The 20,606-nt window shown below is 36.0% G+C and overlaps 1 protein-coding gene, 1 long non-coding RNA gene and 1 pseudogene across 4 annotated transcripts; 1 reads left to right on the forward strand and 2 right to left on the reverse strand.

The window, feature by feature from the left end:
* Window positions 1-1,848: 1,848 nt before the first annotated feature.
* Window positions 1,849-3,277, reverse strand: LOC147480812 (senescence-specific cysteine protease SAG39-like; annotated as a pseudogene). Its single transcript, XR_015203905.1, has 2 exons — window positions 2,796-3,277; window positions 1,849-2,645 (listed from the first exon to the last, which is right to left on the reverse strand). The product of XR_015203905.1 is annotated as a senescence-specific cysteine protease SAG39-like (transcript).
* A 342-nt stretch (window positions 3,278-3,619) lies between these two features.
* Window positions 3,620-6,516, forward strand: LOC147480813 (uncharacterized). The gene is made up of 2 exons (XR_015203907.1): window positions 3,620-5,239; window positions 5,319-6,516. It is a non-coding gene; the product is annotated as an uncharacterized LOC147480813 (long non-coding RNA).
* LOC147480814 (short-chain dehydrogenase TIC 32, chloroplastic-like) lies at window positions 5,640-12,173 on the reverse strand. 2 transcript variants are annotated; one of them, XM_086576165.1, is made up of 9 exons: window positions 11,650-12,173; window positions 11,511-11,577; window positions 9,554-9,582; window positions 9,264-9,472; window positions 8,103-8,221; window positions 7,613-7,708; window positions 7,404-7,479; window positions 6,739-6,892; window positions 5,640-5,891 (listed from the first exon to the last, which is right to left on the reverse strand). In XM_086576165.1, exons 1-9 carry the CDS (start codon window positions 11,851-11,853, stop codon window positions 5,754-5,756), a joined length of 1,092 nt encoding a protein of 363 aa, XP_086432291.1. In that variant the 5' UTR covers window positions 11,854-12,173; the 3' UTR covers window positions 5,640-5,753. The 2 variants fall into 2 exon arrangements, with proteins under 2 accessions (XP_086432291.1, XP_086432292.1); XM_086576166.1 differs by lacking the exon at window positions 5,640-5,891 and having other exon boundaries at window positions 6,822-6,945; window positions 11,650-12,160.
* Window positions 12,174-20,606: the final 8,433 nt, after the last annotated feature.

Here is a 20,606-nt window from a genome sequence, read left to right on the forward strand (position 1 = left end):
GACACTTCCTGTCCACACATAACTGCAAGACTTCAGATTTAGAAAAATAAGAAGATTTGTGTTTGCAATCTAATCCAACAATGATGCGAGTTCCATTGTGCAAGCAGGAATAGATTTGAGACAACCAATCCTCTATGACTGCAGCACTGTTTGTCACCGTTGACTCAATTTCGTTGCCCTGAAAGAGAATAACGTGGTTGGGGGTATGGACAATATTGGCAGTGTTAGTTCTTTGCACCAACGCCATCTTTATCTGTTTTTGAGTATTCTTAGGGTGTGAAGTTCTCCACGTACTGTCATTTTACGTTTCAGTTAGAGCCTATTTATATGTCTAAACTCTTCCTAGCCCTCCCTTTTTTTCCCTTCTAGGAAATCTAAGTTTGCATGAACCAGTTAATTGGTTGTTGGAACTTAAGTGGGTGTTTGGTTCTCATTTTTTCAAAAAAGTATTTTTTCTTAAAAAACACTTTTATGAAAAAGTATTTATTCTAAAAACAGTTTTTCAATAAACATGTTTTCATGTTTTCGTTCAAAAACATCAGGAGGAGTTTCAACTTTTAAATTCCAAAATGAAAAGAAAAATAGTTTTTTAACTTAAAAACAAGTTTTACCTAATTATCATAAAACAAGTTTTTTGGGACCAAAAATGTTTTTGGATGAAAACTTTTTTTTTTAAATGAAACCAAACACATTTTTTTTTTCAAAAACTTAAAGCTTCGCTTTTTTTCAAGTTCACAATTGAATTGGAGTTTCAACTATTAAGCCAAGATTAGACAAGATGATAGTCTCTATGACATTGGAACTTAAAGCACGAAACACCATAACATTGGCTTTAATACAGTTTAATACTTCATTTGGTCCTAAGCGAGTGAGCAAGTGTATCACAAATTCACAATACATGTTGCAATCTAAGTTATTGTGCCAGGAACAATATGGGACCACCGACCACGTAAACTAAATTTATGAAGGTGTTGGGGCATTAAGGACTACTACCTTTTTTTTTTTTTTTTAAATAATAAACTACCACAGTAAAAGTCCTGCAATAATGTGATCATGATTAATGTCTGGATAGCTTAGAAGAGAATGTCGATCTTAAGAGAAAAATCTCTCTGTTCATTCATTTCTTTTTCTCGTTCGGTCAATAGCTACACCACCTTTGTACTGTGCCAATGGACATGCAAGACAAACTACGTATGAATGAAAAATGATTGTGTAGATCTTACAATTTCACTTACACAAGCTTCTATATCATAGGAGTAAAATCATTTATGGCTTAAGATTGCTCCATACCAAGCCTGATCACATTCAGAGCATTCCCTTTGAACTCTATCTTCGGGATTGACCTCTATTGCTGGTGGAAGCAATCAACATTTTTGTTTATTCTATTTTGATGACTTTGGGAACTCAAGCAGCTGCCTTCTATTATAATGGGTTGAAAGCAGCAATAACAAGAAAGAAAACATAAAAGTTCTACTACTAGGAATCATGTAACCAATTGAGAGTGAGTACTACTAGTGTAAGTCAAGGTCCTTCTAGTCTTTGGCTCCCATGCTCTACTCCTCTGTTTTCTGATGTGGTTCCTTAAACAAACTCTGCCTGTTGTGGTGCCTCAAACAAACTCTGCCTGGGTATCAACCTTTTCAAAAATTATTTGAGTCCTATACCACCATATTTCATGAAGTATGAGCGCAGGAAAGCTTCTGAATGTGGAAGAAAAGGTTCAAGATGTATATTTCCGGCAATCTTGTGCAAGTTCAACCCTTAAACCACAATGAGATCCTTTCCTAATTCTTTAAGCCCAAACGGACTTATAACAATTGAACTCAAATTTCTCCCAACATTTTGAAGAGTGTTAAAAAGAAAGCGCATTTGCATTTCGGTAAAAGCACGCTAGTACAATGTACTTCGCATAATGAAGCCAATTTACATGCATAAACATTTTTTACATACACACATCCTAATTACTTTAAAAGCAGCATACAGTAGTTACAGCGTAAGCATAAAGGGCTAATCACAGACACTGAATTTGATTTATATACTCGAGGCTTTCTTACTAGGCAGTGGGGTAGGATGCCATCATGGCAATACCACAGATACCCTCTGCAGCGCCAATATCACGTTGCATTCTTATGTATCCATTCTCACCCCATGCAGTCCCCCAGGAGTTCTTCACCAACCAGTATTTAGTACCATCGCTAGCGGTTCCATAACCAACTGCGGTGACACCATGGTCCAATTGGGTGCCACACTCTCCTGTGAATACACCACTTGAGTAGAACTGGAAGTCTGATCCACCGGCATCAATAGCCACAGCAATAGGTTGGTTCGCAACTGCCTTTAACAGAGCTTTTCGTCATTGGCAGGCACATCTTCATGACCAGTGATATTGGCTGCATGGGAAGCTTCCTTCTTCTTATCGCAAGTTCCATCAATAGCTTTGTATGGGTAGGTACCTTCAGTAGCGAGACCATGATTTTGTACAATGAAATCAAAGGCGTCATCCATGAGACCACCTTCACAGCCTTGATCCTCACCGTTGACATCGCAATCTACTAATTCTTGCTCAGACAAAGATATCAATGTACCTGTTGTGAGTTGGGTTATACCTTCCATAGAAGCTACAGTAGAGAATGCCCAACAACTTCCTGAATTTTTGTGTATTTTCATATAAAAAATATATATATTAGCAAACAGCAAAATGGTACGGTGGTGTCTTTTTAATAACCTAGATATGCCAAAAACCAAGAGCAACTCATATTAGTATATAGCTTCTTAGAAGTGTATGTTTCACTTACCACATTGGCCTTGGTCCTTGATTGGTGTAACAGCTCCTTTCTTTCTCCAATCCATGCTAGATGGAACTGCTGCAGCATGTTCGTACCTGAAAGATGTCCCGGACTTTCGTTCAGAGGACTTCTTGTATCCATTTCGAGATGCTACAAACTCTTCATTGGTTTGGTCAGCAAAGCCATTGACACTTAGCACGTAGGTTCGATCACCAACCTTGTTAAAAGTATCAATGTACTCGACGTTGATTTTGAATATGTGGAAGCGCATCTCTTTCTCAACAGAGTCCTTGTAGACTCGTCTATAATTGGTCATCCATTGCTCATGCCTATCTTCCATAGATAGTTCCTGGAGGTTACGCGACATAGCTTGAGGTGTATAGATAGCCAAAATGATCAACGCCAAACTCATGCATTGCCATTTGAGTGAAGAAGCCATGACTACTGGGTATTAGCTATTGGAGGATCTGAACCTGTAGTTTTGAGAGTTGTAGGACTGAATTTTTATTCCTTGTTTATATAGACGAATTTCAGTTGTTTAACTGTGATACAATAATGAGACTTTCACAACTGAGTGCCGTGGGAACCACAGATGATTTGAAGTATAAAGTAGACAATTTAGTAGTTAAAAACTTTGAACGGTAATGTAAAGAGTAATACAATTACGTTATTATTCTGCTATTGGAATACATTATTCTTGTTAGTTTTGCCCTATTTTATTAATGAACTTATTGAGTAGAGATATATTAGAAAGGTTGAATACTCCTAATGTGTCTTTTGTGTTGATGGAAACGAAATTAATACTCCTAATGTGTGAACATAGGAGCTTTCTTCTGTCTCTCTCTTTTTTTTCTTCAAGGACACGTTAGTCCTGTTAATTAATTTATGTATTATCTTTGGAAGATGTTGGGAATGAAAGGAAGGAAATACTACTGTAGACTGTTGCGAAACGAGAATTTGTTTGGCAGAAGGAAAGAACAGCCAGGACACACATCCTAATATTCCTGAAAGTAGTCCTGTACTCGCGTTTCGGTGCTCATTGAGATAACCACCCCATGAAACAAATCTCATTGTTTCACTCCTATGAGTGATGTGTTTTACATTCGTTAAAGGCTATCCATATACTATCACAATAAAAATAAATAAATAAATATAAGAAAAAAAAGGTGATGATATGGTTGAAGCGATTTATCTTTTTGTTATAATTGAATTTTATTGATTGATAATTAGTACATACAGGATTACAAAGTAAAGTAGAAACAAAGAGTTGTTGTGAGGGAGATCCTCTCACACAGGCAGAATACATCGCAAGCAGGACACCGCAATACATAGAAAAAAGACTAACAGCAAGACATTAAACACACATACACCTAGAGCACCATAGCAGATTATGGCCAAGCAATAAGGTCATTCCAGTTGAGTACCAAGTCCCTGAAGCGTTAGTTCCTCCTCGGCACAAGATAGTGACATCCAGTACCATAGAAGCGAATGATAATATAAACACACAATGTTCACACAAGCAAAACAAGAAAGGTTGAACGAAAGAAAAATATAGAAATGCCAGAGAACCATACAGAAATGTTAGTAGTTTGACAAGTTTTGCTTAGTCTGCAGAGTTTCTTGATTGGAGAGTACACCCCAGTGAGGTTTGAAAGGGGTCAAATTATTGAAAAGCAAACTACAGAAGCGAGCAACCTAGCTAAAGTCCCAAATGATTAGACAACCAAAGCCTAATATAAAAAACAAGACTGCCAAGCCAACAAATGATTGTCCACTTCTATTTGAGTCGAAATCTCAAAGGTGCAACATCGGTAGAGTTGGAAGTAATATTGAGACTTGGGAGTATGCAATTTGCCCTTCAGATGGGATACAAAAAACCAGAGGCGCAATCAAATTCTGGGGGAACTTTAAATAAACAAAGCTTGTATAGGCTTGTCCATGTTGAACTCATAAGCATCGATTACCTTACACAAGTGGCATTAGCAAGCTGTAAGTGTTCTGAAGTTTTAAGTTTAATTCACCAAAAAAATTATGTTCTAAAGTTTAAACTGTTAATTCTACTTGAATGTTAGGATTTCATGTATCAAGTTCGAATGGAATTGCAACTTTAAGGTAAAGACCATAGTAGAGATGAATATGAACTCTGACGGAAACCCCCTTTCAGTTTCAACGCACTTCAAGTACTATACCACTGCAAGTCTGCAACCGGAACTACCACATGATTCCTCGGCATGACTCCCATTAACCAGAGGCACTACAGCCAGTTCGAAAGAAGGGAAACTTGTTTGGTAGCTCCATCTGTGTCGTCAGGCATGTGGACGTACACGCCAACTGGAAGAATGGGGAAAAGAGATCAAGTTGCCCAGGATTTTGAGATTGTTGAGCAGCGAGAGAGATGAGAGTCCAAAACGCGTTCAAACACTCAGCACTCACTAGTCTCTGAGATGCAACAGGTCTGTCTAGTGTCTATTAATACATTCCTATTTTCCATTAGAACTCCATATTCTAGACTAATGCATTTCTCTTTCACAGCCTCAGATTCACGTTCAAGTAAAAAAAGTAATAAACACTACCAAGGGGGGAAAAAAACCTCTTCCAACGCCCATTTCCCACGCCAAGCAAAAGATTTGGGGAAACCGATTGGACTGCTAATTTCTTTAAGCTGCGCTGCATAAGCATTTGGAATGATTTATAGGTATGGCTAAGTACTTCCATATGAAGTCTCTTGGATACTAATACAGCCGAGCATTTAGTTTTTCTTTTCATTTTCTATTTTTCATTTATTTTTATTTTTATTTTTTGCTTCAAGGTAACTGTATTGATTAAATAAACCAGTTACAAACTTACAACAGATGTTTGCATCCACGGTATAGGATTAGTAAATACTTTTCATTTTCAATATCTAAACAACTAAAAGATGTTATTATATACACAGGAGAGTTCCTTTCCTAATACCTGGTTTCACAACTAAAATGATGCAAAAGTTGGGAGGAACAGCTCACAAGAACTACTCCATAACTTTCCACCGAGTTTAGTGTCATAAGAAAGTTTAGAAGAAGTTATTGTCCTTCCGCTTCCGCCAAAGAAGTACTCTCCTGATATGTCCTGAAAAGGGAGCACATCAGCCTCCCAAATTAGTCTTCACACAAGATTAAAAACTTAGACAGAATGGTATCTACAAAAGTTCAAATTAGTGGGATATCACTATGAAATGTGGCTCCACGGTCCTTTCAATGATGTGATATGGATTCCAGGCCCACGCAGAAAAAAAATCTAGCTTACAAAGAAAATGGACATCTCTCAAATCACACCATAATCAAGCAGGCAAACTAAACATTGCCATCATTAAGTGGTGACTCTATTTATAGATGGTAAATATACGGCCAATAATAGAGGCCCAGTATTTACACCCAACTAATGAGATTGGCACCCCGTCGACAAATTCCCATGTATTGGCACCCCTCCATTAATCGTATAAGTTGACGTACACCCCTCCATTCTCACGGGAACAAACTTCCACAATCTTTATATACTCGTGGCAGCGTCTTACCGTGGTTTTGGAGACATCACGGTATTCGTTTGCTGTGGGTTTTGGGATATCACGGTATCCGTATGTCATGGGTGTTCAAAACTTGAAGTACAAAAACAAATCCTTCGCGGTACAACTGTGTCGTGGGATGTGGGAACCCACGACAACTCGCTGACATGGAATGTGGGAACCCACGACAACTCGCTGACGCAAAATGTGGGAACTCACGACAATTTGCTGATGTGGGATTATCAGGCATGTTGGGGTGTAAAAGGACATATAGGGAATAACTATTATTCTTCTACCGTTTTGTCAAAGAGGTGCCAATCCCATAAAGTGGGGTGTAAATACCGCCGCCTTACTTTTATGATCTCTTAATCTGACATTCAGTAATGACTCGGTGCACAAAGAAACCAAACTTACTGGAGGAGCAAGAGCTGCATCAATAATCGAGTTGACCCCAGCTTCAGGAGACTGTAGAAGTCCCAATACTTTCAGAATTGTAATAGCCAGAACCGAAAGATGTGAGGGCAATTCTCGCATGATGTTTGTTGCCACTGCTCCAGGGTCAGCTGCACTGTACAGAGAAGTCATATAAACCAGAGTCTACCAGGTATATGAAACAGAAACCTACAGATGACAAATAAAAAATTACAATAATTTGCAGTAAGAATTGTTATCTGTAATATAATCCATTTATCCTGACCACTGCACTCAGCACGCGGCTGCATAGAAATTATGCACTAAGTTTCTGCAATCCCACATGTTTGCCGTGAGATTAAACGTAGGTGGGAATAATAAGTTGTTGGAACAACATACAGATTGACTTTTAGATGACAAAGTCAAAACAAAAGTGGTGTTCTCTAATAGATGGTTGTGGCCGATAATTAGGCCATCCACCAAATAGACCAGTATAGCTCATTGATTTGGGGGCTTCTCCACCATCCACAACTATACTTTTTTCATCAATGTCATGCTTGCAGATGATCGATTTTCAATTTTTCATTAGATTTCTCTTAATTGGCTATCTTCTACAGTAATTTTAAGTAAAAGCGGGAAAGGAGACAAAGAAGTTCTTAAATACATACAGGATAGAAACCTTGGAAGAACCTTCAACCAACCATAGTTGCCGATGGAGCTCGTAAGAGAATAGCAATAAGCAGACTGTTGAGAAAATAATTAAATGTGATTATTATTTTAATTTGGGATCCATTAACATACTTACCAAATTTACTGGTATAATCATTGATTGATATTTTCCCATTTCTAATGTTATTCTTTTCTCAAGACAGCTTACATTTGGTGGATTCATAAACTTCAGCACATGGATATGCTTTTGACAGAGATGAACACTTCCCAAATGACGTTTCCTCAATGACTTGTATAGTAGATACTGCAGAAACATCATCAGTTATATTTATCAAATTATTTTTCTAGATACAAATGGAAAGATGACTGAGAAGAAGAGTAAAGACTCAAACCCGGAAAAAATGTGGGAACCCCATTTGCACACACACACACACACACGGAAAGAAATTGAAAAGGTAATAATTCCCAAAAAATTGAGTATACCATAGAGCACAGTTTGCAAGATTTTGCATACAATTTCAAGGTACCAAAGAATCAGTAGAAGATATTTCAACTTTTTCAACATTGGATAATTTCTAAATATTATGACGAAATCTCAGTTAAACACTACATCTTTTCAAACGGAGAAATATTACCCAAATCCGAGGTTTAGTTACACTGGTAAAAGATCAATACATGAAAAGGGATCAGATACATACCACATCGATGGGTGAAAGAGGAAACGTTAACCACCCGCGAAGGAACAAAACTGTCTTTGAGTAGTGGTAAGAGAAGATTGGTCAACACAAATGCACCAACGTAATTTGTCCCCAACATCCTGAAATACAAGTGCCAAATTGTCAGCATGGGCCCATGGTTTCACCACAAGATAGTTATTTACTACTGTTACGCTCTACAGAATGCAGGCTACAGAAACTAAAAAAATTCATAAATTATGGTATGGAGATACACCCAAACATAAATTCATAATTCAGTATCTAATTAAAATGAAAATGTTATAAATTCTACAAACCTGATATAGCAATGTGTCAATAAAGATATTCAATATGCTAAGAGATGTGGTAGTATACACAGAAAACACATGTAAATAATGGCTCACATTTGCACTCAGGTGGATAAATAATTTGAAAAGTGTTGGGGCAGTTTAAATGAAAAGGGGAACCCTAGTAACTCAGCCTAAGTACAACTAGAAAGGCAGCGAAATTCACATAGACGTGTGGATCGAAGTTTGTGAAAAGTAAATGATATTTCCCAACTTTGTTCAATACTGAAACACTCGTAGAAATGGTATGAAATATGGATCTATATCAAGATTTCTAGTACTACCAAAAGTGAGATAGAACATCCATGAATATCAGCAAAATTCGAACCAAAACAAAACTCGAACTCCCAAAGATAAATTTTAATTTAATATATTATTTTCACCGACACGACATACATACCCTGCAGCCCATCAAATATCCACTTTAGTCTAAAACCATTTATGTATTCTGGAGTATGATATGGTGACTGATTCAGAAACCAATAAGAAATTTGAATGTCCTTGTTACACAGATATCATCTAACAACAATGGCAAAACACTATAACACACAGGATTCTTTGTTGGGTACCATATCTCTAACACAAAATATATGTCACCTTGTTTGTGCAAAGAGGCCCATCTATCTTTCTGAACATCATTTATACATTACCTGTGAAACATAACATAAAATCTGTATTTGAAATTTCTTCATCATGTTCACCCAGTAAGAATCAATTTCTTAATGCATGTGAAAGACAGAGGACAGTAAGAAATTTGCATCTGATACTTAAAATAAAGTACTTAGCAGAAAATTCTTCCAAGAACGGAGAAAATTACTTGTCATAGCCTTCAGCAGAGAATCTATGTGATGTTGCAAGTATTCCAGCATTGTTTATCAAAAGTTGGATGGAGGGATGCATATCTGAATCCAAAAGCCACTGCTGAAGAGAACTTTTGAACTTCAGCATGGACTGGAAAGATGACATATCAACCTGAAATGCTTTCACATGAGCATCAGGATCCTTTTGCTTGAGCTCTACGATTGTCTGTCATACAATCATGGAGAAAATCAAGATCAAACAAAATGGAGGATACATTTCCTAACAAACTCAAAATATCATTTGCACCTTAGATAGAAGATCTCCAGATTTTCCAGCTGCATAGACGAGATGAACTTCGGTTATATCCCAATCATATTAGCAGAATACATCATCCTTGTTTAATAAAGGAAAGAAGTTTCTCTTAACTCTAGCATAATTACCAGAAATATCAATGGCTAGATATTTTATAAGTCAGAGACTTATTAAGCAATCTAGACTGAACCAACAAAAATATAATGCAAGTAAGTTCCAAAACTTATCACCTTCTAAATATACATTAGAATTTTCCTTGTGCCTTTTAATACAACCAAGTAACGCTTTTTTTTTTCTTCTCTCATTTTTCCCACTTTTTTTTCTTCATTTTAATCTATGTGCCACCAGGTCCTCTTGCGGAAAACTTTTTTTTTTTTTTATTGGTAAAATGTGATGTGTATATATAATCATAAAGTCAAAATTCGTAGGATGAGATATCCCACTCAGATACAACAAAGGAAAAAACAAATACAAAATCACTACTAGAAAAAAGAAACTACAACTATTAGAGAAAATTCAAACAAAGGGATGCAATCATGCATGGCCGAGCAAGGACTCCCAACTGAACATAAGGTCCCCGAACGATGTATCTGTCCACTCTTCCCAGAACTTTGACCAGAGAAAGATGAATCCCTTGATTGCTACAATCACCTGTTCCCTAGTCATCGCACATCCATCAAAGTGTCTCCTATTCCTTTCCAGCCACAAAGCCCACATGATAGCAAAAGGTAAGATGTTCCACACTCTACATCCCTTTGGGGAATAGACATTAAGCACCCAAGAGCTCAACAGATCTTTCACTGACCGAGGATCAACCCAATACACCCCAGAGTGGTCCACAAAGTAACTCTATATCTCTCAAGAGAAAGGACAATGAATGAGAGTGTGACTCACTGACTCCCCATCAGCCATACACAAGGGACAAAAATTAATGATTATTTTCTTTCTCCTAATAAGATTGTCTATGGTCAAAATCTTATTATGGGTTGCACACCAAATGAAAAAAGAAACAAAATAAGGAATCTTTGCTGACCAAATAAAAGAACTAGGAAAGTCTAGAATCATGACCCCTCGGTTGTTAACCGGTAGATGAGAACACAAAGAAAAGTAGAAAGACTTGGCTGAGAATTTCCCATTCTTTTCTATAGTCCAGTGCCGACGATCCCTATCCGGTCTCACAGCAGGAATCGCCTCTAGCATAAGCGTGAGGGTGGCAAACTGATTTCTATAGTCCAGTGCCTCTTGCGGAAAACATAGCAAACTGAAACATCTGAGTAGCTGAAGGAAGGGAAATTACCCGGGACCTAGCACATTTTTTTTCTTTTTACAATTTAAGTAGAGAAATATTAAATTGAAATGAGAGTTTTCTGATCAAGTATCCTATGTGTCACCCAAAAAAAAAAGTTCCAGCAAAAGAACAATGAAACACAAAAACACACGAAAAAAACAAAACAAAGATATGTATCGATGGAACAGCACTAAACTCTGCCCAGCAAGATATCCATCTGCAAACAAAGCTCCCAAATGAAGCGTCCCTCCACTCCTCATTTATGCAAGCATTGGAAAAATCAGCCCTTTGACCGAGATAATTGCCTCATTTACCAAAACAGATCAGTGCCTAACAATCTCTTCTTCCTCTCCAACCATAGTTCCCACACTGGCCGCAAATGTTACAATGCCCCACAATCTGCTACCTTGGGGGACAAAACTCTCAAGATTGAAGATGCTAATAGCTCTTTCATAGACCTTGAAACTACCCAAACTATTCCAGGATGATGAACAAAGCAACATCAAACCTGCTAGGAATATTGACGATAGATAAAGGGTGACTCACAAATTCTTCGTTGGACTTGCACAGAGGACAAAAACTAAGGATTAGCTTCCTCTTCCTACTAAGGTTATAGAAACCATAAATCTAAAAAAAAAAATGTGCATGTTGTTAGTATGTTACCTAGCACAACGTAGAATCCCTCACGAGAAAGAGCACGTGCAGCTTCCTTACCCAAACCAGAAGTTGCCTACACAGTATATAAATGAGTCCATACATAAAATGATTTGAAGCAAATAAAATATATAATAACAAGACTTACACCAGTAATGATACAAAGAGACTTCCTATTCTGCGTGACACGTGGATGACGAGGATACTGGTATGATTTGGGCAACAAAGTTTGGGTAAACCATAATTTGAAATAGGAGAAGAATAAATGGAATGTCCATAATACACCCATTCTCCAGAATTGTGATGAACACATGAATTTTATTGTTTCCCATATTGTCCCTCTTCCCATCATTATTATTATTCAGCTTTCAATATTGAGAGAGAAGAAATATTTGGGAGAGAAGATCGCAAATAGGGATGTTGTGGTAACCTTTTTTTTTTTTGTTTTTGTTTTTAGACTTGAAGGAGACACGCAACTAGTCAAATGCATCTGATAGTTGATTCCAATGGTTGAAATTGCATTCTCAATCCTAAAATTTATTGTTGGGGTTGAAAGTGCATCCTCATTTAACTAAAACCCTTCATTGAAAAAGAATAAACAATAAAAGAAATCACTTAATCCTCTTGAAGAAATGTGATGTTAGTTGTGAATGGTTGTAAACTAGATTTTGTGTTTTAGTTTTACTAGGAGGAAAATAGTATTATATTATAGAATTGACTGAACTCGATTATGTTGAGTTGCATACGTATCAAGTTCTCTAGCGAACTCAAATCAAGTCAGACGTAGTTCATCATTTAAATTCTATTATAGAATGGAGAAGATGGAGAAATGGAGCCCCGGAGAAGATGAAGCCCCCTTGATGTATAGAATTCTTCGTCCTTATAGCTTTCTTTAGTGCTCATAGTAATAGCAATTAAGTTCTCTATTGATGAGACGACTTTTGGTGCTTCACGTGTAAGTGTAACTCTCTATTGATGAGACGACTTTTGGTGCTTCACGTGTAAGTGTAACTCTCTATTGATGAGACGACTTTTGGTGCTTTTCACGCATGTAAGTGTAACTGCTAATGACTCTTGGTTCTTGGGTTACACTTTTGTTATGATCCAATAGTTTGGTCATAAGTTAATTGAGTAATGACAATGACATGTGTCACAATATATTGGTACACAATATATATGTTTCTCACATAGGCCCATTTCGTTAGGTTATGCTATGAGAGAATCATCTGACGATAGTAATAATATGACACGTGTATTATGGGTTGTAACATATTTAATATTTAATGTTATCTTGTATTGAATTGAATTGAAGTCTTAGAATTGGCAAGTCAATCCTTGAATTGAATTGAATTAATGATAAACTACTATATATGAGTAATACTTAATCGACTTTGGAAACTCCTCCATAGCCCCTAGTTTGAAGTTTTATTGACCTGAATTGAATTGAATTGAAGTCTTGACAGGTCGATCCTTGGATAAGGTCCTCGACATGACAAGATATTGAATTGAATTGAAGTCTTGGCAGGTCGTTTCTTAGATAAGATCTTCATCCGGACAAGATATTGAATTGAAGTCGTGACAAGTTGATCTTTGAATAAGGTCCTCGTCCTGGCATACTATTGAATTGAATTGATCTAAGTAGTGTTTGTTGTCACTTAAAGATCGCAATTTGGAGATCGTAATTTTGGAGATTATTGCAGTTGATAGCTAGCATTGAACTGGCGTGACTATAGTTGAATTAAACTTGATCCTTAGCAAGGTATCAAGTTGATTGGTTAATAACTAGTCTTTTGGGAGTGTTACTATGGTTGATAGTTAGCCTTGAATTAGCGTGACAATATCTAGCCCAAGTGTTGGAGCATGCATGATTGACCTGTAAAAAATAAGCTATCACCTAAGAGTTAGTACAAACTAATTATTACACATCAATATTAATTGTAATAATTTTGGAGATGTATGTTGTATTGAGCTGGACTGGACATGGCTAGATGGATGTGGCCCCAGTTCAAAGTGTAATCGTGACCTGCAGTAGATCGAGCTGTAGACATACAAGTTAGTAGTATAATCGTCGAGGTCGAAATTTAATCGAACTCTTGTAAATTTGGAGGCCAATCTGTGCACAACCTAGGTTGCTCTTTTATATTTAAAAAGTTGTAGAGATTCAACTTCAGGTTGTTAAAGTGAAGGGAAGCTTAAGGTCGCATGGTATCTAAGATGAATATATAAGCTGTTTTTCTTTTCACTTGCTTTTAAAAATAATTGGGAAAAAATGAGGCACTCCATTGCTCTCTCAAGATTTTTTAAACTATAAGCTATTATGTTGTGGTGATGATGTAGAACGTGCAGCTAGATAGCATTACCATGGAAGCAGAACAGTATTCAATAAAAACTAGAACCAGTATTTTCCATAATGAAATATTGATTTTATGTCAACTTTTGTTGTTTGGTTACTTTGGTGTTTAGTTGGGCGCTTGCCTAAAGACAACAATGTGTCATAGAGAGGGGATTCTGGACTTTTCAGATGGGAGCGAGAAGGGTGGACTCGTAGGTAGATATTATGATGTAGGGGAAACCTCAAAGCTCCATTTCCCATTGGTTTTCTCCATGAGCATGCTCAGTTGGAGTGTGATTGAATAGGGAAAAAAATACAAAGCGATAGGCGAGTATGATCATGTGAGGGAGCTTATCAAATGGGGAACAAATTACTTACTGCTCACCTTGAATTCCTCTGCCACAACCATCGACCAAATTTATAGTCAGGTACCATAACCAACAATTTATATAGATGTACTTAGTTACTTTAAATAACATCTACCTAATATTTATTACACTCCCTAACTTTAAATCACATCTATAGTTTGATCATGTTGTTATATATAACGGTTTCAAAATCAATCAAAGTGATAAATGTATTTATTATAAAAATATAGATGGAATATGTGTTATGATATGTTTACACAACTTCATAGTTGTCGCTAGATTGGATAATTTAATTCGACTTAATTATCAAAATGCCACCTATGCCACTAATGATCAAAATATTTTGATATTTTTGTGCATCTAAGTTGGTGGAGCTCAAAATTTGACACAAAATGGCGATGAACAGAAATGTTGGCAAAGACCGGAAGATATGCGGTATGAGCACCCAGTCTAAATAACTACACAAAGGCCTAATCTGGCAAGTTAGATGGCAGCAACTTTGGCGGCTGCTTCCATTATCTTTCAAGACGATATTGAGTATTCAAAGAAACTCTTAGATGGTGTCAGTGTCATCTATAACTTTGCTAACGACAAAAGCAAGCATCGTTCTTATAGTCGTGATAATTTAAATATACCCGGCAGCGGCGCCATTTAACATTTGTAGAAAGTAGGATTGGATTTTGTTGTTCATCTTAGATCATTTGTTAGGAGGAATGGTTTTGATGGTTGGAAAATCTCTTTATAAACTTTTCTAAGAGCATCATCAACGCGTTTTTAAATTTCGTTGTGACACATCATCATTTTTAGGAATCAAAAATTTCTAAAACGAAGGGTTGAAACAATGCGGGTTGGTTAAATTTTGTTAAAAAATTTGAGCGGGTCAAGTTGTCCGATCGTCGGCTCAATTTTTTTTGAAGCGGGAGTAGTTGTCAGGTGCACTCTATTAGCCCATTTTATTTGAAAACGCGAACAATGTTCGGTAACATTTGCCCGCAAAGAACTCACCAACATCTCAAAATCCAAACCTTCAATCACCCAATAAAAATTCGATTTTCAACCAAATTTGTTTATGTTTTTGCAATGGATCAACGTCGCCGAAGTTGGACGTAGAAGACTATTTCGCGTGGCTCGGGAGTTCAAATCCTCAGGAAAATGAGAGTGAACTCGCATCGGAAAATGATTTCAATTTTCCCCAGAGATTGAGTATTGTTGATCATCCGACATTGGCTCCCGATCCGGACATGCATGTTTCGTGGTTTATATAACACCGACGGAGTAAGTATGAGTTTATGAACGTTGTTCAATTGATTTTGATTTAAAATCGTGTTTAAAATTTAACGATACTAACCGTTTGATTAAATGCCTCAACGATAGAAAATGAGTTCGATGATGGATGGAGATGCGCAATGCCGAAGTATTAAAGACTTACTCGAGTCATCTAGTGGAAAGAGGGGAGGAAATGGAGCACGAAGAGCTCGAATTTTGGGAACACCTTTTGTCCATTGATATTGATGAAAGAAACGATTAAAATATTTTGCATTGGCGAACGATGGTGGACACCACGCGACACTTTTCACCTTCCATGTGGTGAGATTGGTATCACACCACTTGACTTTACAATGCTAACGGGTTTAAGTGTGGGCGAAGAAGCCGGTTTTTGTTTGATTCAAGTATCGAAGATGATTTTGAAAGGTTGAAGACTCTTTTGCCTTCGTTGTTGTTTGATGTTGAAGGTAGACTTGTTTCGAGAATATGGATGGCGATACATTTTGAACACGTACATCGAGAAAAATTCATGCACCGATTGAGTATTGAATATTGTTTAGAACATGAAGTTGATGCCCTATATTTGGACCCAAACTCTTGGAGGAGGATGAGTTTATCGGGATATTTTGTTATATTTTTTGGGCCAAGTTGGTTTTTACAGGGGAAAATCTGGTTGGTTAGCATCTTTGGTAGAACTTGATAGCTTGGAAGATTTTGATTGGGGAGGTGCTTTCATGGCACATTTATATCTAGGCTTGATTTGTTTGTACAAACAAATCAAAAAATGCAATGGAATTACTTGGATACTTGGGTAATTCAATAGGATTTAACTTTTAAGATATAAGTTTTATTTTGTTAGTTAAATATTATATAATTTAAATTAATTAGATACACTTTCATTTGATTATTTCAAGATGGTGGTATGAGTATTTGGCTTTGCTAAAACCCTATCTCGAAAGAGGATCGGGTTAAGGACTTATGGCCTCGCCCTGGATGGGCTGTTTTGGTCATGCTAGATTAAAAGATGAGGTCCATAATGATCTTCAAGCTGCTAGGATCCGAAAAGTATGAAATCTATTATTTGGAGTCCGTGGCAAGGTTCTCAATTTGAGAATATGCATATCTGTCGACAAGAGTACTCTAATGTCGTTAAAAAGATTCATATTGCAAGCCCCCGATATCGTGCTTGGTTCCTTGGAGATAGGGTGACTATGCAAACCATTGGATATACATATATTCTGCTCGTGCCATGGATGTTGAAGAGAATTTGATTGAACGGTATATCGCGTTTGGGCGTGTTTTGATTATGTTGATGTGAAAGTCTTGATTATGAGACTTATTGGCGGAAAGTTATGGTCCATCTTTGTATAGAGGTGCAAACATGGATGTCGAACTAGTCGAGTTTTAGGCGAGGCGTCCAATTCCCTTAGAACCCGCAAGTTCCACAAGAACATACGGAGTATATCATGGTTATACACCCCACCTAGTGATCCATATGACCCATGGTCATGGCGTTGTTAGTTCTCGGGGAATGGAGACCACATTTCACTTGGAGTCGTCCGGTGTTTTACAAACAGGTTTAATGAGGTATATTTATATTTCATTATGTTAATTTAAACACACTATGTATATTTAACTTATATACAATGATTGACAATGGAGGAAACGGATGAAAGGCAAATCAAACAAAGGGCTTAGCTAGTTTAATTGAGCACACTCAACAAGATATTATGGCTATTTAGGCGAAGAACGAAAGCTATTTGGCGTGGAGGATGGTTTGAGATGACAAAGCGAATTGGAAGCCTTGGTAATTTTATTATATGTTTTACATTTTCATTTTTTTTTTTAATATATATTCAATTTTATATTTTAATTGCATTGTGTTGATGCAGAATTGCTACTAATATCATGCAACAAAAGCGAATAGCGGAAAGGCGGTGCTCCATAGTGTTATATTGCACTATTTTGTAATAATTTAGTTATGTCATTGTTTTGTTGTTGGTTGTTGGTTGTTGTTATTTTTATTGTTTGAACAGGTTTTGAGAATCTTAACAGGTTTAGGTATATGAATTATGTTGATTAAACAAAGGAGGCTATGTCCAATTTTTTTATGCATTAAATTAATTATTACAAAACGTTAATTTAAATTCAAGACATTACGTTAATTATTACTTAGAATCTATACATGCTTTTTATTATGTAGACAAAGAAATTCTCATGTGAACAATCAAGCCCATGTGAGCGTGACTAATAAAGCCCATGGGCCTCAATTTATTATTCTTCCAATCAATTTATATCCGTTGGCATTATTCCCGGGGATCAATTTATATCCGTTGGCATTTATTCCCAACGGATATATTTCTATCCGTTGGGCCTTTGCATATATATTCAAAGTCATTTTTTCATTCCTCACTTCTGACTTCTCATTTTCATTCTCTAATCTTTTCAACTTCAACTACCAATATGGGCGGATCAAATATTGTCCACATTTCTACACTTGAGATCGGTGGTGTAAGGAAGTTGGTCATTACGCTTACTTCATGTCCATACATTAACATCAAATGCCCAAACCCGAAATGTGCATGATGATGATAGTGGTCATAACTATCAATGATGATGGAACATTGGAAGACAAACTTCTAAAGTGTGATGTTGATGATTGTCTCTCAAATATCAACATCTATCATTCAAAAAGGTTGACATACGTATGTCATTTTTTGCAAGAAAGCAGAGAGATTTCTGCCCTAGGTGTGGCTTGTGCGATCAATGCAATCCTTCAATGTAATATTTGTATTTTGTTTAATTCCTAGTGTATTGTCTTTAATTGTTTTGCATGTGTTTTAAGTCCGTAGAATTTTATAAGATGTTTTGTGTTTTATTTCAAATTAAGTTGTAATGTTTTTCATTTCTAGTTGAGTTGATTTGTTTTTAATTTCAACTTATAAACAAACACATTTTTTCAAGAAAATATACTTTCATTAAAACAAAATACAATTTTATTTAAAGAAAAAACATACACGTAAACAATAAAAATAGATTACAACATAAAATTTAAATAAATTAGTATGCTAAAACATAATCTAATACCACCCAAATACATGTTCAAAGCCCAACGGTACAAAAAAAATCTTCAAATCAAATCAGCCCAACCCAACCAACAAAAAGCCCAACAATTATAATTTTTGTAAATCTTCTAAAATCGTTCAGCCCAATGGTGAAAAAGCCCAATGTTAATAAAGCCCAAAGGTACAAAATTGAACTGTTTGAATTTTTAATAAAAAAAAAAAAAATTTTTTGATGGTCCCACTCTTGGGGACGGGTCAAGTTTTTTTACACCATTTCTATTTTCTTAACCAATTTGACTCAGTTTTGACAATTCTTATAATAGAAACGATAATTTGACAACGCGTTGGTGATTAAAATTGCTATAAACATTGTCAACTGTCACATTGAAAATCAAAAATAGCAACGCGTTGATGATGCTCTAACATTTCTTTAACTTGTTCTTGATGTTAAATGGTGGAAACACAATTAACACTATAGATTGAAATAAGAAAACATATATGGGAAGGGTTGGTATGGATAGCTTGCTCACAAAGTTATACTCATTTGAACTTGTCAAATAAGTATGACTAGTATTTTGAGGGTTGATATAATATTAAAATGAAGTAATGAAAACTTTGTATTGAAGATAATCAAAACTTGATTCATTAACTAAACTTGAGAACATGAAATGGAAAACAAGTAAATAAATAAAACTTTTAATTAAAGCATGTTAATCTAAAGATTAATTCTAGGGTATGAAAAATAAACTACAAACCAAAATTGGTTGGATCCTAAATACCTTGGATATCTAATTATCTATATCTCTTTGGTTTATATAGGACACCAATTACATAATTACCCCTTCTTGAGGATAAAATTAAGTTTTGTGGGCTTTTGACTCAAGCCCATATATTTGAATTCTTGATTTGGCTTTAAGTCCTTAGTCCATAGCTTTTAGCTTTTAGCTTTTAGTCTTTGAGTCTTCAACTTTTAGCTTTAAGTCCTTCAGAGTTGATTTTGACAGTTGACTTGGACCATTGACTTTGACTTTTCTTTGAACTTTCCATAGCATCTTGAATCCTTATAAGAAGCGTCAATAGCATATATTTAGGTGCTAGAATGCATCATTCATGATAAATGGCCTGTAATTTGCAAAAGACAGTAAAAATCATAAGTCGTCTGTTCATTTAGCATAAGAAGGGCATAATTGCAATAATATAAAGGGAATAAAACGCACATTTGGGGACTGATTATCCAAGTTGGTGGAGCTTAAAATCTGACACAAAATAGTAACAAATGGAAATGTTGGCAAAGACCGGAAGATATGTGGTATGAGCGCCCAGTCTAAATAACTATACAAGGGTTTAATCTGGCAGGTGAGATGGCAGCAGCTTTGGCAGCTGCTTCCATTGTTTTTTCAAGACGATATTGAGTATTCAAAGAAACTCTTAGATGATGTCAGTGCTCTCTATAGTTTTGCTAACGACAAAAGCAAGCGTCGTTTTTATAGTCGAGATAATTTAAATATCCTCGGCAGCGGCGCCATTTGACATTTGTAGAAAATAGGATTGAGTTTTGTTGTTCATCTTAGATAATTTGTTAGGAGGAATGGTTTTGATGGTTGGAAAATCTCTTTATAAACTTTTATAACATTTATTTAACTTGTTCTTGATGTTAAATGGTGGAAACACAATTAAAACTATGGATTGAAATAAGAAAACATTTATGGAAAGGGTTGGTATGGATAGCTTGCTCATAAAGTTATACTCATTTGAACTTGTCAAATAAGTATGACTAGTGTTTTGAGGGTTGATGCAATATTAAAATGAAGTAATGAAAAGTTTGTGTTGAAGACAATCAAAACTTGATTCATTAACTAAACTTGAGAACATGAAATGGAAAACAAGTAAATAAATAAAACTTTTAATTAAAGCATGTTAATCTAAAGATTAATTCTAGGGTATGAAAAATAAACTACAAACCAAAATTGGTTGGATCCTAAATACCTTGGATATCTAATTCTCTACATTTCTTTGGTTTATATAGGACACTAATTACATAATTACCCCTTCTTGAGGATAAAATTAAGCTTTG

Source organism: Coptis chinensis, chromosome 8, assembly GCF_015680905.1.
Source record: "Coptis chinensis isolate HL-2020 chromosome 8, ASM1568090v1, whole genome shotgun sequence".
Lineage (NCBI taxonomy): Eukaryota > Viridiplantae > Streptophyta > Magnoliopsida > Ranunculales > Ranunculaceae > Coptis > Coptis chinensis.

Coding starts and splice junctions, on each gene's coding strand:
- LOC147480814 (XM_086576165.1), bottom strand. CDS start 11,853: ATGATGGGAAGAGGGACAATATGGGAAACAATAAAATTCATGTGTTCA. Junction 9,583..11,510: donor GGGATTCTACGTTGTGCTAG/GTAACATACTAA, acceptor TCGTCTATGCAG/CTGGAAAATCTGGAGATCTT. Junction 5,892..6,738: donor ATGCAGCTCTTGCTCCTCCA/GTAAGTTTGGTT, acceptor CTCCCTTTTCAG/GACATATCAGGAGAGTACTT.